Source organism: Agelaius phoeniceus, chromosome 5 (genome assembly GCF_051311805.1).
Source record: "Agelaius phoeniceus isolate bAgePho1 chromosome 5, bAgePho1.hap1, whole genome shotgun sequence".
Taxonomy (NCBI): domain Eukaryota; kingdom Metazoa; phylum Chordata; class Aves; order Passeriformes; family Icteridae; genus Agelaius; species Agelaius phoeniceus.
Window position 1 is genome coordinate 71,523,592 of NC_135269.1, and position 19,222 is coordinate 71,542,813.

The 19,222-nt window shown below is 41.0% G+C and overlaps 1 protein-coding gene across 2 annotated transcripts in view; it reads right to left on the reverse strand.

Annotated features, from left to right (window-relative positions):
• The window catches only part of CHCHD3 (coiled-coil-helix-coiled-coil-helix domain containing 3), a 147,391-nt gene that overhangs the window by 56,035 nt on the left and 72,134 nt on the right, over nt 1–19,222 (reverse strand). The window contains exons 5-6 of one of the 2 annotated variants that reach the window (XM_054631442.2): nt 3,473–3,487; nt 2,512–2,595 (exon numbers count right to left, since the gene is read on the reverse strand). In XM_054631442.2, coding sequence (XP_054487417.1) covers nt 2,512–2,595; nt 3,473–3,487 — 99 coding nt within the window. The remainder of the gene's footprint in view (nt 1–2,511; nt 2,596–3,472; nt 3,488–19,222) is intronic. The other variant, XM_054631443.2, reaches the window with a different exon arrangement.

Sequence of the window (19,222 nt, forward strand, 5' to 3'; positions counted from 1 at the left end):
TGTCACTTGTGCACAGTTATTTTGTCCTGTATTAATACCCTGTAAAGGTTGAGCATCTTCCCTCAGTCACTGAAATATTTTATAATTGACAGGCTTCATCTGGCACTGAATATGGATAATTTTCTCCATAAGGAGCACACTGTGCTGACACTAATCTGTTCTGTTGTCATCTCCCTTTATTATCAACGTCTGCATTGTTTTTTCAGCAGCACTGAAGAACACAAATATGATGCTTCTAATTGAAAAGGCTAAATAATCAAAAAGCCAATTAATCATCGAGATGAGCTCTGACACTCCATGATGCAACAGCCAGAAATACCACATAGGCATAACTGAAGTGTTTTTAAAGTGTGCTTATTTGATGTGGGAATGATCTGAGATTGTAATTAGCATTCTTTGTCACAGGTGACAGACTCAGATTGAACATTTCTTCATCCTGACACGAATTCTCCGAGCTCCACTTGCTCCCACCCCACCTCCTGTTCCGAAATTCCAATTCTGCTGAGCAGCCCATGCTCTGTCTCTGTGCACCTTCCACTGAAATCAGGACCAGTTCAGGAACAACAAACCAGCCTCTTTCCATGCTCTGTCATTTCCACACCTATTTCCATCCCAATTTTCAAAATTCCCAGCACTGAGGCTCCCAGGTGACCCCATGAGGGAAGGTGGAATTGCAGGAGCTCTGACCCCTCTGCTTGTCCAGGTTTTCACTCTGAAATCTCCACCTCTCTGAAGAAATTCCAAGTCAGATTTGGAACACAGAATTCACTCCTCTCAGAGCTGGAACAGCACTTTTTTTGTGTAGGAGAGAGATGAAAATTTACCTTGATGACAAAGTGGATGACAACTTGGAAAAGCAGAGGATTTTACCTCACAAATAGGAGTCAGAATGAAAAGAGAAGGCTTGGAAGCACAGAAACTCCACTCTGAATGCAGAGCAAACATCACCCATGGTATAAAACAAGAATTCAGGGATTTCCAAACCAAGAGATGGCAGAATTTCCTATTTCACATCCCCTGGGGGTGGCACTCCAGCAGAACTCAAATGAAGTTATTTAAAGTTCATTATCTCCCTTGCACAGCACAAAAATGTATTTACACACACTGGAGTCTTCACCAACAGGAGCAAGTGAAATCACTCTGCCACTGACCTACATGAATGTGAAAAATGACCAAGAAAAACACCTAAAAAGATGTAAAAGGTAAAAAAAGGTGAAAGAAAAAGCTGTCCGAGACCCATGGTTTATCAGACACCCTTTGCCATGAATTATTCCACACTAAGACCCCAGAAAAATCCAGTTTGGATAAAATCCCACTGAAGGTTTTTCCTCTAACACCAAGCCAGTTATAGGAGAAAAAGGAAAGTGTCCTGTGAAGTTTTTTAATGCAGGATCTTAATTTTTAATTAAAATATATTTAATATTTTTAATATATGTTTAAATAATGCACCGATTTAGAATCATTAAAGTGATTTTCCCTCATCCTTTCAAGCTCTTTTTCATTGCCAAGAACATGGGACTTCATTAATGTCATCTTCACAAAGAGAGGACAAAACACCGACACGCTATCGGATGTACCCTTGATTTAAAATATTCATTAAGACCAATTACACACCCTGATAATTTATGCAACATGTTCTTCCTTCTAATCCAGAAAAACAAGGAGTTTTCTTCTGGCCTGCTAAGCTGTATCAATGAATATGAATCTTGTTAGCAATTTTCACAACCAACTAACACAAAAAAATCGGAATTAATCACCAATAGATAAGCTCAGGAAGAAGGCAGAGGGGTAAAGGAGGCAAATGTATTCAGGCTGGAGGTTACAACCAACCTGGGAGCCAGGAAATGATGACAGCAGTAATTATTTGAAATTAACATCCTATAAAATAATACCCTGTAAAGAATAGGAATGTTAACAGCAATATGTTAAGCCACTGTAAGCAAGTCCCACAGCTTCCCAAGCTGCTCTCTACAGTTTAATTTCAAGTCTGTGATGAGATAAAGACACAGAAGTGCCTTTTAAACACGGCATAAACTTGGAATTAAAATTAAACTCTCCATGTACTGATGGAGGAGTCACTAATTCCACCCACTGAAAGCAGAAATTCGCTATGTCCCTTCACACTTCACTTTTTTTTGTTGTTGTTATTTTAATTTAAATTATTTTACTTGGTGACACTTCTTCATTTCCACTGGCTCTTCATCAGCGTTGGGATAAAATAACCTCATTATTTCATTTTTCTGTCTGTAATTACCGTGACAGATGAAATCCCACGGCAAATGTGAGAACTTTGTTAGGAAAGAAAACAAATATTCTCCCATCAAACCTTCCACCTTGTCAATATTAAGCCAGAAACAGCAGCAGCAATACAAAAATAACCCTTCTGGCCAGAATTTTAATCTTTCTCTCCTTAAAAAAGTCATCTTGTAAATATAACCAGGAGTAGAAATGAACAGAAAGGGAAAAAAAAAGGGGAAAAAAGTTCATTAAAGGGGAAAAAAAAGGTTTTACCCTCTCTTCCAGCCGAGCCAGCTGCTCTTTGTAGTAAGCATCATGTTTCTTCAGCTCCCTGTCCTTCTCTTCCAGCTGCCTGGCCTAAAAAAAAGGAACAGAATAATAAAAATATTGAAAATATCAAGGATATTATCCATAGTTCTGGGCTTTTTCCTCCCCTCCTCAACAGCTCTGCCCGAGTTTGCCCAAATGGATTTGGAACCATCACCAGAATGCATCAGGCTGGGATTTATTTTTGGTTTTAATTTGAATTAACTTGGCAAATCACTTCTGAATTTAATAAAACCTAATTCTAAACAGGTGGATATTTGGGAAAACAAAATCCTTTTATATATTTGCTAAAAAGTGCATCCAAAACTCTCCTGTTCTGTTTAATTAGGAATCACTCCTCTGGAAACTCCCAGAGTGGTTGAAGTATTCACTAATACCACGGGATCACTCCCATGTCCAATAATCTAAAATAATACAGAATAATTTAAAATATTTATCTTTTCAATCCCAATATGACCTGAGTGTTCTTTTAAGAGATACTGCTCCCAGCAAATTGATGTTTTTGGCTTTTCATCTGCAGTATTTCCCATTTTCCAGGATTAAGGGGACTCATTAAAAATCAGAAAATACATTTTAAAAGCACACATGCACAGAGGAATTTGTTAAATATATATAAAGCTCTAAGTCCTGCAGTGTAAATAGCAGACCAGTGATTTTTAACAAGCTAGGAAGGATTTAACACCTAAATTATCAGTGCAAATACTTTCCAGGTTCAGCATTTTTAATAAAATATCTTAGTGACTAATAATCATCTAATAAAGGTCATTACAACAATTACACCACAGATTGTACAGATACAAGATTTGATTCCCCTTGTCAAGACAAATCTTTTGGGTTTTTTAGCAAACACCCAAGGAATACATTAAAAAGTTTGGATTTTCCCTTGTTTCCTCATTCAATTCCTTACCTTTGCTTCTATGTCCTGAAGCATGTAAAAAATGTTAAAATTCAAATTAAATTTATTTTATCATCGTGAACAGAAAGAATGCAGAAAAACTCCACCACATGCATTTCAGGTGTATCTGGAAAAATGCAGAAAACTACTTGGAAATTGCTGGGGTTTTTTGTGCAACTTCCTCAAGAATACTCTAAAAAAACCATATTTTGGATGAATTAAACTCTGTCGTCTGCCAGCCTCTCAGAATTCCATGGAGCACGTGCCCTGTCCCCCAGCATTTAAATCAGCCTTGCCTCATTAATTACAGCTTTTCCAGAGCTCATCCCATGAATTATTCCACAGCCAAATTCCCATGTTCTGTATCGGTCACAGTTTGTTTCTCCTTACAGACAATCTCTGATGACGCCCCAGATCCAGCGGTTATAGAACCTCTAAAATTCACTGCAGGTTTTGTGTCCCCCCAAGGTCATCCTCTCCCAAATATGGATTCATGGAACCATGGTTTGGGTTGGAAGGGACCTGCAAAATCATCTCATTCCAACCCCAACACCTTCCACCATCCCAGGCTGCTCCAAGCCCTGTCCAGCCTGGCCTTGGACATTTCCAGGGATCCAGGGACAGCCACAGCCTCTCTAGAAACTTGTGCCAGAACACCTCATATTCCAGATCTCATAGTCCAGATCTAATATTCCATAGCTCATATTTCATATCTCATATTATATATCTCATTTTCTAGATCTCAAATTCCATATCTAATATTCTAAATCTCATATTCCAGATCTAACATTCCATATCTAATATTTCCTATCTCATATTCCAGATCTAATATTCCATATCTCATATTCCATATACCATATTCCAGATCTAACATTCCAGATCTAATGTTTCCTATCTTACATTCCATATCAAATATTCCATATCTCACATTCCAGATCTACTATTCCATATCTCATCTTCCATATCTCACATTCCATAGCTCACATTCCATATACCATATTCCAGATCTAACATTCCAGATCTCATAGTCCAGATTTAATATTCTACATCTCATATTCCAGATCTAACATTCCAGATCTCATTTTCCACATCTCTTATTCCACCTCTAATATGCCATTGCTCATTATAGAGATCTAACATTCCCTAACTCATATTCCAGATATCATATTCCATATCTCACATTCTATATCTCATATTCAAGATCTAACATTCCATATCTAATATTCCATATCTTACATTCCATATCAAATATCCCATATCTCACATTCCATTATCCCATATCTCACATTCCATATCTCATATTCCATATCTAATATTACAGATCTCATACTACAGATCTCATATTCCATATCTAACATTCCAGATTTAACATTCAGGATCTCATATTTCATATCTAACCTTCCAGATCTCATATTCCAGGTCTAACATTCCATATCTCATGTTCCATATCTCATATTCCGTATCTCACATTCCATATCTCATGTTCCATATCTCACATTCCAGATCTCATATTTCATATCTCAAATTCCAGATCTCATATTCCATATCTGCAAGGCATCTTCATGGGTACCCATTGCAAATATTCCATGTTTGACCATCCCATGATCCCCAAAGCACAGAAGATCTCCAGAATATTCCTGATGTTCAAAACAGGCTAATGACAAAGAAAATATATACTGAATATTCCATAAAGCTCAAGAGAACTCAGTTAATGTTTAGTTCTTACATTCCAACCGCGTCCCCCATGATTCTATCCAAGAGCTGGAACTAAAACTGACTTTGGAAAGGCAATGGGATGGAATAAAACCTAGGGGAGAACCTCCTGACTGGATTCACTCACCCCATTTCTGACAATTCTCGAGGGCACAGCTTTGCAGGGTGTAAAGCACAACAGGTCAAGGGCACAGAGACGACAGAAGAGACAAAACCCATCCTTATCCTCCAGGATTTAAGCTGAGCTTAATCCTTTTCCTCTGTCTTGCTGTGTTCCCTGATCACAGTAACATTTATTCCAAGGATATTCCTCTGAATGGAAGATTTTGCTCTGGAAATTTGAGTAACTTGGGAAAGTTGGGTTGATTTTCAGCTTTGGTTCCATGGGACCTCCCAAAATAATCATAAACCAACTGGATTTTACTGCTCTGCAGTGACACTGCTCACTGTGGTGATCTGCCACTGATAAATATACTATAGTATATTTATAGTATATATATATATATACACACATATATATATATATACATATATACACACTATAGTATATACACACTATATATAGTATATATATAGAGTATATATATACTATATATATTATTTATATATATAGTATATATATAAATATTTATATATTTATAGTATAGTATATATAAATATATATTTATATATATAAATATATTTATAGTCTAGTATATATAGTATATATATACACTATATATAGTGTATATATATATACAATACATATATATAGTATTTATAGTATATATAATGTGTGTATATATATATATATATATATATATATATATATATGTAATTTATAGTGTATAAAATACTAAATAATCTGTTTATCCAAAGGCTTGCTTCCCTGATTTGTGAAAGTAACTGGAAGATTTGGTTGGCAAGTAAGAAAATCAGCAAAAAAGAGTTTCTTCCACCCCTAACACTTGTATAGCAACGCAGACACAGCAAAGTTCAAATGAATTAATAATAAATAAAATTATTCATTTATACAGGAGATTATAAATATGCCAATAGAGGAGAACTGAGTGCCAAAATAAAAACCTGTGAAGTAATATTATATTTATGGGGCTGCAGCAACAAGATCCTTGTGAATGTCAATGAGCTGCAAGAAAATAATTAAGAACAGCCATGTTTTCAATTAGCTGAATGCTGCACTTCAGGTGTAAATGAGGTACTGGAACAGGTTGGTTGTTTCTTCATGAAAAGGTCTGACAGACAAAACCTTTGCTTGGGTGTTTTCTAAAGAAAAACCACCCAAATTTAATACCCAAACCAGATCACTAATACTGAATACAGGTTCCTCACAATCACAGGGAAATTGGACCATGATTTAAAGGCCAACCTGGGTTTTGTTTTCAAAGGTAGCACCTGGATTTGGACAGCTCTGGTAGGAGTTGCCATCTCTGGAAAAATGGATTTCTTCCCTACAAAAAAATTCCAGGAATCACCTTGTACCTGACTGCAGGGACACCGGCAGAGCCATCTGGGACAAAACCAAGCTCTGCTCACACTGGATACAACAAAAACACATTTATTTTGTCCTCTGTGAGGGAGAACAGAGGAACAGTTGAAAACTTATGTTTAATAATTAAATTTTAAAATTAAAAAAAGGAATCTACTGCTGGATGCAACAAGATTCCAAGTGTGTGTGGTCATAAATGGCTATAATTTAAGGTGAAGATAAAAAAAAAAAATCATTATCATCTGGTTGCATGTAAGTTTGTAGGCAGATTTCAGACTCAGCTCCTGAAGCCTTTGGCAGTCCCAGGTTTGGAGCTGCCCCTCAGCACAGAGTCCAAACTCCAAATTCATTAATATCCCAAAAATTCACAGTGGAACTGCTGAGATGTCTCCAGTTTGGGTTGTTCTGGGAAAAGAACAATCTGCCTCAAAAGAAGACTGCAGTTTGAATTTATAAATTAACATCAGCCAGGTGAAAGTCCCTTGAAGATCTTGCCTCAGGCTCATCTCACCAAACATCAGGGGATGGGGCAGGTGGACACCAAGGGACTGGTGACCTCCCAAGGCACATCCAAGGATTCCAGACCTGGCTTTGGGGCTGAGGGCTGGAAGAGCTCCTGTCACATCAGGTTTGTGAGGGAAGATTTTCCAAAGGAAATGCTGAGCACAGCAATGAGGGCTCCTCTCCTGAGAAAGCCCACATGGAGTGTCTGCAGGTCTTGGGATGAGCCTGAAGGAAAAATGAATGGATTAAAGTTTAAAAGGAAGTGGTGGCAGTTCCCTAAGCACCACCCCACAGGATATCTGCTGGCAGCTCAGGATGGGTGGGAACAAGAGACATCTCAAAACATCATCTTCATTATCTTCTCAAAACATGATCTTCTCAAAATACTGTCTTCTCAAAACATCATTCTCTCAAAACAGGATCTTCTCAAAATATTGTCTTCTCAAAACAAGTTCTTCTCAAGACATGTTCTTCTCAAAACATGATCTTCTCAACGCGTCATCTTCTCCAAACATGATCCTCTCAAAACATGTTCTTCTCAAAACATGATCTTCTCAAAAGCACCATCTTCTCCAAATATGATCCTCTCAAAACATGATCTTCTCAAAACATGATTGCCTCAAAACATGATCTTCTCAAAACACGATCTTCTCAAAAGCACCATCTTCTCTAAATATGATCCTCTCAAAACATGATTTTCTCAAAATATGATTGTCTCAAAACATGATCTTCTCAAACCATCATCCTCTCAAAACAACATGATCTTCCTCCACCACGTTGTTGGAGGTTTTCCATGTGTTTTCCAGCCTGAGGTTTGCTGGATGAGCATATTCATGGTTAGAGCTAGGTGTGAATTCCAGAGCTGGGAATTCAGGTCCAGGCTGTGAGTGTCACATTGTAAAACAGTTTTGGGGCATTTCATAAATCGTGGTTTGGGCTGGAAGGGACCTTAAGGATCATCTCCCAAACCCTTGAACAAGCAGAGACATCTTCAACTCCATCAGGCTGCTCAGAGCCCTGTGCAGCCTGACCTTGGATGTTTCCAGGGATCTGACATCCACTGAATTCCTCTCCCACTCACCCAGGTATGGCCCTGTGCCTCCACGTTTGCACAGATAAAATCAGATAAAGCTTCATTATTTGCATAAATTATTATGATCAGAAAAACTACTCTCCTCTTCCACTGCATGGAGTATCCCAAGAAAAATAACTCCCAATTTCCAAATTTAATGGCCCAGTTTTAATTTTTAACCTTCTGTTTCAGCATATAAATACACTCATCATACTGAACAGGCAACACCAGGAACTTATGGATATTCTTGGGAACAGATGCTGGTCCCTTCCCCCTCAAAGAATTCCTTTTAAATTATCAGTACACACAAAATCATCCCTAAGCACAAAAAAATCATGTGGACACATCACTTGAAAAGAGGGATGTTCATTTCCACTTGTGAAGGTGGAGAATTGTTAGGAATTGGAAATGGCAGCACCAATAATGCATCATAAAACGGAGTCTTTGACAAGTGTAATTAAAACAAGCTTTTGTAATTACCACTAAATGTGCTACAGTACATTTTCTAAAAATAATGAAGTCCTAAAAGAGTGAGTCGAGCAGATAAAAAAGATCACATTGAGAGGAGGAGGCTAATGGAGAAAATTAAAAAATTGAATTTATGAACAAGTAAAGATCTAGTGTAGAACAGAAGATGTGACAAGAAGCTTCATTTACTGAATCTCATTATAGACCAAAGGAGAAAAACAGAAATGTACAAATGCCAAGAAAAGAGCTACAGATTCCAATCCAAATGTGAGTCATGGGAACATGCACAGGAAAACCCACAGGAACGTCACTCTCCACCAAGGCAGAAATTCATTGAGGTTGTTGCCCCTGATGCCCTGCGGAGGCTGAGCTGGAGCAGAGACTGGGCAGAGTTCCAGAATAAAGCAGGGATTCATTCCAAGCATCTCCTCCATGGACCCACCTTGGGCAGCACCAGAGCCCAGCCAGGGCTGCACCCAAGATGAACCAAAATGGCCCCAAAATGCACCAGCGCTCCCGGGCTCTCTCCCTGGGATCAGTTCTGCTCCATTTGCATCTTGCAGTTCATTGTCCCATTCCAGCTTTAGCCCCTGCAGTCCCACCCTGCTTGTTTTTCTCTCTCCAGCCCACGGGGTTTGTGCTCCTGGGCTGAGATTTGAGGCATTTGTCCTTGGTGCCCAGCTGGAGCAGGAATTGTTTTGTCTCCCTGCTCTGTGCACAGAGCTCACCATCCCATAATATGATGCTCAGACCCACACACTAAAACAGCACAGAATGGGAAAAATAGAAAAGCTAAACCCTGAGCCATCACCCTCACCAACAAGAGCTTCTCCTATGCCAGAATAAAAAGCTGAACAAGGAAAATCTCAGAATCCCTCAGGCTGGAAAAGCCCTCCAAGATCATCCAGTCCCAGCTGTGCCCAATCCTGACCTTGTCCCCAGCCCAGAGCTCTGAGTGCCACCTCCAGGCATTCCTTGGACACCTCCAGGAATGGGGACTCCAAACCTCCCTGGGCAGCCCCTCTAGGACGTGGGACCCTGGAGAAGGAGGAGGTGGATGATTTAGGGAGAGCAGACACACCCAGAGAGACCCCAGAGGTTGCATCCCCAGGGCTGCGTCCAGCTGGGGTTTGAGAACTTCCCAGCATGGAGACAGAGAAGCTCTGCTGAGCCTCCTCCATCTGCAAGGTCCTTCAGACCCCATGAAGGGACAGGGCCCATGGAGCAGAAGCAGCAGGAGGGAAGTTCTGAGTCACCACTCACTTGAGAGGACCCCGGGTTCTTCCAACCTGATTTATTTTATGATCCTACCCCAAAACAAGGGCAGAAAAATCACACACTTGTACCAAGTGAGCAGAAATGAACAATTACAGAATCCCAGCCTGATTTGGGGTGGAAGAGACTTCCAAGATCACCTTACTCCAACCCATTCCACCAGCCCAGGTTGCTCCCAGCCCGGGTTGCTCCAACCCATCCTTGTACAATATCAGCACTAAAGAAAAGCTGCCACTTCTCACCAAACTCCCAATGAACCATCTGGTTAGCTCAGCTTCAAAACAACAGACTCTGAAGACTTGATTTCCTTGCAAATAAAAATTAAAATACACTCATGACTATTCTAGTGATTAGCAACAGGCAGAAAAGCCTCATGTTTCCATCCAACCATGGTTCAAAGGAAAAAGAGACGCTGAAAAAAATCTGAATTACATCTCTGTGTGTCACTGGGAATGAAAGAGAGGCATGACTTATTCCTGAAACTCTATCCATGCTTTTCAGTCAGCCAACACAATCCAAGGAGATCAAACATTTTAAAGACTATCTGTACTGCTGCCAGGTATTTGTAGCAATTCAAATATTGTCTCTAACCGTGGCTGACAGCTTCTGATGTTTCAGTCATATGTCAAATATGGAGTTTTTCACTAAACTGAAAAAGCAGACTGCTCCACATGAGCCAAAGTGGATGAAACAGAGCAAGAGGACCGTTATCCTGTAAAATTCAGGGAAAAAACTGACAGCAAACTGATTTAGGACTGTGTTCTACTTCCATCTTTGTTCTTCCACTGCTATTGGAGCAAACCATAAATATTTTTGCCATTTTTTACCGTGTTCAGAATTGGTATCAATGATGATTTTACAGAAATACTTTTCAATTCCTGGATTAAACAACAGAAGGGTAAAGAAAAGTTATTGCTAAGCACAGTGAGCCAATATTTGATGCGTTTTTAAACCAAACACGATGTAAAACAAAGCAAAACATAAGGAAGTACTGCCCTTCCAAAAATTCACCACTGAAATCCAAAACCAAGCCAGAGAGAAGAAATTTGCACCTCAGTTGCCTCATACCCAAATATTCAGAGAAAATGTGTAAATTTAAGCTTTCCACCTAGGACTCTTCATTCTTGTGTCCAAACTCCAGCACTATTTATCAACAATGCTGTATTATCATCATTTTAAAAGCCCCAATTCTCCTGCTTTGTAAAATGAAGAGTCAATGGAATGCACAGAAAGAGTGAAATAATTCTTAGGGATGCAGCATTAATAAAAGCAATAAAAATTCACCACCTCATTGAAGGCACTTCAAAGCCAATCTCATTTGGAATCCCATTGAAATCCTCCTGTATTTTGTGTTTATTAGAGGCCTCTCAGCATCAGGGGCCATTCTCCAGGGTTATTTTCCATCTGTGAATATCCCAGTCCTTCTATCAAGTGACCCAAACTCTGCATGAATTGAGATCATTCCCTCCCAGCACAAGGTGCCTCATTGCTCAATCTGTGATCCTGAGAACCAATTCCCACTGAAGGCAAAAAGTGACAATGCCCAAGGAGGGAAATCCACTTTGGAATAGCAAATAAGAGGACATTTATTGCTGCTCTGCTATTCAAGGGATTGATTTCTGCTCAAGACAAAGAACTGAGCCACTTGTAATTACATCAGGTGTTTCTCAGTTTGAAAGATACAACACAAGCAGAACCTTCATCTTTAGATGTTCAAAAAGGCACTAAAAATAAAGGTATCTGTTGTCTTAAAGGTATTTTAGCTGTGTTTTTTGGAATTTTGATCTTGTTAAATTGAATTCTTCTATGTAGTAATAAACAAACCATCAAAACTCATTGATTCAGTCTCAAATTATGCAGCCATTTTATTTCCCAGAGATTTTTCTATTCAGCTGGAGAATAAAAGAATCGTAACCAGCAGGTAATTTCAGACTGCAGATGTAACTCAGAAACAAATTCATCTCTAAACAGAATATTTGACTTAACAGGGAAATTCAGGGATTAGCCTCAGCATTGCCAAGGGAAGATAATTTTGGTGAACTTTTGGAAAGTCCAACATTCCCCAAAGACCTTTTGGCATTGAGACTCACAAAAAATTAATGTGGTAAAGAAAATATTTGCACTAGTGGTGTGTACATATATCAAACTAAACATTTATCCCAATTAATAAGTCAGTTTTTTGCTCTGTTTCATTTTTTCCAGCACTCTGAAAACTCAATTCAAACAATTAACAGGATAGTTTGCAGTTCTTCACTTTATATCCATAAAATATTTAACTAAGTGTGAAAATCCTAAGTTAATACCATGTAGTTACCATAACTCTCTAAATTACTACCTACAAACAAAGACCCAGCAAACCCTTGGGAAAGTGGGAGAACACAGCAGGATTTAATGCTCTTTGTATTTTAATTACTAAATTACAACGCCGGTCTTTCAGCATTTTCTTTCAAGATTGAACAACTTATTCTGAAATAAAAGCACCAGAGAATTATTACCTTGAGTAGAACAGCTCTGAAAGGGGCTGGGATTGATTTATGCATCGATTATTGGTGAGCATTTCCCTTTTATATAATCCTATAACACGTGTCATTGAATTCCTGTGTCCAACTTCCACTCACTGCACTTTGATTTCTCTTCTCATTTGACTTCAGAGTCTCCAGGGCACAGCCTGGAACTCACTACACATCTGTGCAGTGTTTAACAGAATTAAGCTTCAAGCTCTGCTGCTGTTTGTGTTATTCTAACAGAAATAAATAAATATTCTAAGCACTGAAAATATTCAACTGGATGGGAAAAGCTGATTTAATGCAAGACAGAAAGGGAAACAAAGACTTGAGCTTTGTGAAGATCATAGTAAAAAAAAAAAAAACGACAATAATTTTTGGTTTTAATAAATGATAATAATTTTTGGTTTTAATAAGACTTTGCCCTGTTCAGATGGTGAATGTCTGAGTGTGCCAGGAATTTGGGAATGGGCAACTGAACAAACCCTCAAAGTTATGAATATAATTAAGTAATTGAAGGCAGGAAAAACAGGGAAGAGAGGGACTGATGCTGACATTTCTATTCCATGCTCTGACATCCCTGTCATGAACATTTGCTGACACAACATTTAAAGGGTTTAACACTGCAGGGATTGTTCCAAAAACATGGTTCTACATGGCTCTACTAAAATGTTTATACACTTTAGTGTAGATTTTTGTCACACCTGGAAAGAATAAAGCAGCTGCCCAAGAGGATATTCAAAAAAAATTCAATAGCACAGAAAAATATTTCTATTAACTCTGTGCATAATTCTTATGCACAAAACAATGTAAAGCAAATAATAATGAACTTCAATGAAATCCTCAAGGTTTTCATGAAAATTACTGCATTGGGATGGCCAAAAAGATCAAACCAGAGAATTCCATGGCAGGTAAAATCCCAGAAGGGTTTGGGTTGGAAGGGACCTTGAAGTGCCACCCCTGCCATGGCAGGGACACCTTCCACTACCCCAGGCTGCTCCAAGCCCTCTCCAGTCTGGCTTGGACATTTCCAGCAGTGGATCCAATGAGGATGAGTGGAAAATAACTTGGAAACAAAAGTCAGCACCAGCCAGGTGAAGCTTTTTTATCCTGAATACAAATCCCTAGAGAAAAAAACCTTGATTTTCCCACAGAAACAGCCAAGGCAAACTTGTCCTGTGTGTTAAAACAGCAAAATAAAAACAGGAGGAGATTTAGGAAGAAAAGGGGAAGGAGAAGACAGCACCACAATGAGATCACAGGATTTGATAGAAATAAAATTCAGATCCTCCCAGAGCTCTGATCACTCTCTGTATATTTATATTCTGGTCACTGCAGAGAAAGTTTTGGAAAAGAAAAAGCTGGAGATATATAAAGAGCAAACCCCTGAGAAGAGCTGTGTGTACAGGAGAGAGGTACACAAAATAATTAAATGTTCAGAGAAGGTGAGCCAGGCTCTCCTATTTACTCCCTCTCATAATACAAGACCGAGGAAATATTCAGTGAACAGTGAAATTGAAAAGCAACAAATTTGAAACCAATTAAATGCATAATTAACCTGCAGAACTCATTGCCACAAGTTATCAGCGAAGCCGATCGCTCAGCAAAACCTGAAAAGTTGAGATGTTGGTATTACCTCTGAAAACACCCACTTTTGCCTTTAAACTGCCTCAGACTCTGGATTCCTTGAAGCATCAACCATCCTTTAATAATATATTATTATTTTAAACAATGAACAACACTGAAATGTGGCATGTGTCAATTATTTGAGATCATCAGCAGAAGGAAACTCCAAGGAACTAATTTATTTCAGGTGGTGTCTGACAAAAAACCTGATTTGAGTCCTAAATTTCAGCCCCTTTCGGCTGCTGTGACGCTGTATTTACACAGCCAGGAAAACAAAATAAGTTTAAAATTGACCTTGCCAGCTTTTTATACCACACTCAAGATGAGAATTTATGTGGGGATGACAGATCCACACCCAGAGCTTTGTGCAGAGCTGCCTCTCCTTGTTTGGGGCAGCAGCTAAAGGGGGTGAGAAACTGCTGGGAAATGGAACTCAAGGTACAAAACTACAGAATCTCATCAGCTGGGAAAATAAAGAGTTAGTGAGGAATTTAAAACTGCTGAGCCACAAACCCTGACTGCATCCAATGCCTTGAGCAAGTCTCTGCTCAGTGAATTTCCCAAAATCAGCCTCATCATCCCGAACCCAAAGAATTCCAGGCAGCAGAAAGAGCAATTTCCAGCCTGAAAAAGAACAAAAGTGCTGAGGAGCACATGGGAGACAGGGACAGGGATTCCATGGCCCAGGTTCACCAAAGGAAAGCACCACTGCTGCTCCTCAGGCTTCTCCATTCCCACTTCCACTCTGGGAGAGGAGAAGGACCCAGAGAAAACTCAGAGCCCCTAAAGGGGCTCCAGGAGAGCTGCAGAGGGACTGGGGCCAAGGCCTGCAGGGACAGCACCCAGGGAATGGCTCCCAGTGCCAGAGGGCAGCCAGGGATGGGATCTTGGCAATGAGGAATTCCTGGCTGGGCTGGGATTGCCAGAGCAGCTGGGGCTGCCCCTGCATCCCTGCAATGCCCCAGGCCAGGCTGGACACTGGGGCTGGAGCAGCCTGGGACACTGGGAGGTGTCCCCACCCAGGTTATCCATGGTGCCCTTCCTGCATCTCCTGAAGATAACCCCAAAACTGAGGAAGCACCATCCCATACAGGAGGAGAGCTGTGCCCTTGGGTCAACTCCTTGTGCAGCCTCAGGAAAGATTTCTTGTCTTTTTTTCCTTTCCTTTCTTTCCTTTCCTTTCCTTCCTCTCCTCTCCTTTCCTCTTTCCTTTCCTTCCCTCTCCTTTCCTTTCCTCTCCTCTCCTTTCCTCCCTTTCCTTTCCTTTCCTTTCCTCCTTTTCATTTTTTTCCTTTTCCTTCCTTTCCTTTTCCAGGCTCCCAGGGGCACCTGCCAGGAGTCTGAGTTCAGTCTGTGCAGAGTTTGGAGGCTCCACAATCCCTGCATTTTCCAAAGGAACATCATTATTTTAACACTAACTTTTTTTTTTTTTTTTCTGTTGTGGGTGAGAGCATCTGGAAGGGAAAGCAAACACTTAAAAGTGCTTTCTAAAAAAGAGGTTTCATCCCAGTCAATAGGATGCTTCAGGAAAATAGAAGCTGCCAAGCCCTTCTATAATAATGGAGACAAAAACCCCCACCACCCTCTTTTGGGAGTTGCTAAAACATGTCAATTTTTATACAATCTTTCTTTTTTCTACCCAGCGCTGTGAGTGCTCAAAAGCAAAGCTCTCTGCTGGATTTGTGAAGTGTAATTTTTTTTCCTGCATGCCTCCAATCTATTTGTCATGCAACACAGGCTGTCCTAGCCCACAGTGAGAATTAATGCTTAATTTTCTAAACGTGGAGAGACACACCAACTATTTGCACAAGTAATGGCACTGGTATTTGCATGAAATTGAGAATGGCAAAGAATTGTTCAAATTAGATTAATTTGGAAATGATAGAAGAGTTACAACTTTGCTCTGTCCTTTAAGAGGAAGAAAGAAAATGTGCAGAACAAAACATGACTGATCATAAATAGAGGAAAAGAGCTCATAAAATGTTTATTCAGCCTTTAGAACAGAGTACACGACACCCTGCAGTGATTCAGGTTATTCAACAAGATGTGGCTCTGCAATGAAACAGGAAAAACACCTGGGTGGGGACTGAAGGAATTCTTCCCTGGGAGGGTGGGGAGCAGCTGGGGCTGCCCCTGCATCCCTGCAATGTCCAAGGCCAGGCTGGACACTGGGGCTGGAGCAGCCTGGGACACTGGGAGGTGGCCCTGCCATGGCAGGGGTTTAGACAGGATGGGTTTTAAGGTCCCTTTCAACCCAAACCATTCTGTAGTTTCATGAATAAAGGTGGAAAATATGGATAGTGAGGCACTGGATGGTGAGGCTGGAGAGGGGCTGGGAACACAAACCCTGAGAGGAGCCCCTGAGGCAGCTGGGGGTGCTCAGCCTGCAGCAAAGGAGACTCAGGGCTGCCCCCATCGCTCTCTGCAGCTCCTGAAAGGTGCCTGTGCTCAGCTGCCCTTGGGCTCTTTCTCCAGCAGCACTGACACAACCAGAGCACACAGCCTCCAGCTGTGCCAAGGGAAATTCAGGCTGGAGAGCAGGAAAATGTTGTCATTATAGTGCAAGAGCTCTGTTGTCTTTACATTGCAAGGGTTCCATATTGCCAGAGTTTTGTACCTCCTTGATGGTTCTTGTAGGCAGCTCCTCTAGGTACTGACTCCTCCTCATCCTCACAGCAACCAACTGACTCCAGTTCCCACCAAGCCACTCTTTTATACCACTGTTCTTATTGGCTACAGCTGTGGCCTGTTAACATCAGGCCTGCTTCTAATCTTTAGTAATTGGTTCAGCTGCAACTCTTTAGGGGATAAGAATACATTCTATACCACCTCCATTTACCCATGCTGTATCCCCCTACAGGAAAAAGCTTTTCCAGCAAGGGGGATCAAGTTCTGCAATGGCTGCCCGGGGAGGTGGTGCAGCCCCCATCCCTGGGTGTGTTTGACAGCCTGGATGTGGCACTGGGTGCCAGGGCTGGGCTGGACTCCATGGCCTTGAAGGTCTCTCCCAAGCCAGGGATTCTGGGAATTCTGTGAAATTCTGTGATTCTGTGCATTCTGTGCAATGCTTTTCCTGGCACCATGGCAGGTCCCACAGGCAGTCACAGGCCCAGAGAGCTCAGCTGGTGCTGCCAAACCACAAAGCTTCCAGAGGATGGAGTGTTTTGCTCACACAGATGTCCACAGCAAATGTGGAAAAAAACAGGTTCCTAAACAAATCTGGAGTCTCCTCCACCTCTGTTTGCAAGTCTATTTCCTGTTTGATGGGGGAGATTCAGTTTTAGCACACAGCACCCTGTGGATGCACCTCAGACTGGGTGCCAGGGGCTGGCTGAGCTCTTGGGGCTGGGCTGGACTCCATGGGCTTGAAGGTCTCTCCCAACCCGGTCATTCTCTGAATTGTGTGGATGATCTTCAAGTTCCCTTCTGCCACACTCTAAAGAAATTCATTCTCCTTTTTAATAATTTTAGGGCTAGAGGAGTAACAAATACAACGGAGGTTTAAGAGATGTCAGAAAGAAATTTCAAAAGGGGGAAAAAATACTTCTTTCAACACAGAAAACAAGAAATTATATTACATGTTTTATATATAGCTATAATTACATTTAATTGCCTTGCTACTATCAGTAAGTTATCCCATCTATCAGCGTGGTAACTCAGATATTCAAGTTCACCTGACACTCTAGCTTTAATTAACACAGATACCCATGGATGGAGAGGCTAAAAATCCTGGTTTTCCAAGAGAAATCCCGCTTTTCTCAAAATAATTTTCTTTTATTTTTATTAATAATTTCTCGTTTCTTATTCTGTAGCAATCTTTGGTTTCTTATTCTGTAGCAATCTCTGACCATCCAAAGTGATATAAAAATTATTTACGTGCAGGAAAATACAGGAATCTTCTGGTGCATTTGGAATTATGGAATCACAGAAAGGTTTGAGTTGAAAGGGATCTGGAAATTCATCTCATTCCACCCCATCCATGGGCAGGGCCACCTCCCACTGTCCCAGGCTGCTCCAGCCCCAGTGTCCAGCCTGGCCTTGGGCATTGCAGGGATGCAGGGGCAGCCCCAGCTGCTCTGGCAATCCCAGCCCAGCCAGGAATTCCTCATTGCCAAGATCCCATCCCTGGCTGCCCTCTGGCACTGGGAGCCATTCCCTGGGTGCTGTCCCTGCAGGCCTTGGCCCCAGTCCCTCTGCAGCTCTCCTGGAGCCCCTGCAGGCCTGCAATGTGCTGGAAGCTCTCCCTGGAGCCTTCCCCTCTCCAGGGGAGCACCCCCAGTTTTCTCCATGGCAGAAGGCTCCAGCTCTGTTTTGAAATACAGACAAAATCTCTATTTTACCTTTCCAAACCCAGCCAGTTCCTGGCAGTGACAATTTTTCACTCCCTTCTTTATCCCATGGAGCTCTAGCAGGCATTTCCTCCATTCCATCCCATTTCTAGGTAGACAGGGCTGTATTTTCCATGCCCAAGTTAAATTGTGTTTGGGCACTGAGATCCTGACCAGGAAACTCTGGTAGAAGCAGAATTGTCATTCCTGCCAGTGCTCCCAGAAAAGCTGGAATTGGGACTCCCTGGTATGTGGAATATCATCCCTGGTGCAGAAATTCAGCTGCTGTAAACTGAAATTCAAGAGAGTCTTATTTGCTCCTGTGGAAATTTAATATGTAATACAGAATGAGCAATAATCTTATTTAATGATGGGGAAAAACCTTTCCAGTGCTGCCAGAAATTCCAGAGGAAAGCTGGAATTGGGACTCTCTGGTATCTGGAATATCACCCCAGGTGCAGAAATTCAGCTGCTGCAATCTGAAATTCAACAGGGCCTTGTTTTATTTAATGATGGGGAACAACCTTTCCAGTGCTCCCAGAAATTCCAGAGGAGACTTGGAATTAGGAACCTCTGGTATGTGCAATATCACCCCAGGTGCAGAAATTCAGCTGCTGTAAACTAAAATTCAAGGTTTGCTCCAGTGAAAGCTTAATATGTAATACAGAGTCAGCAATAATCTTATTTAATGATGGGGAAAAACCCTTCCCAGAAATTCCAGAGGAGACCTGGAACTGGGAATCTCTGCTGTGTGCAAGATCACTCCTGGTGCAGAAATTCAGCTGC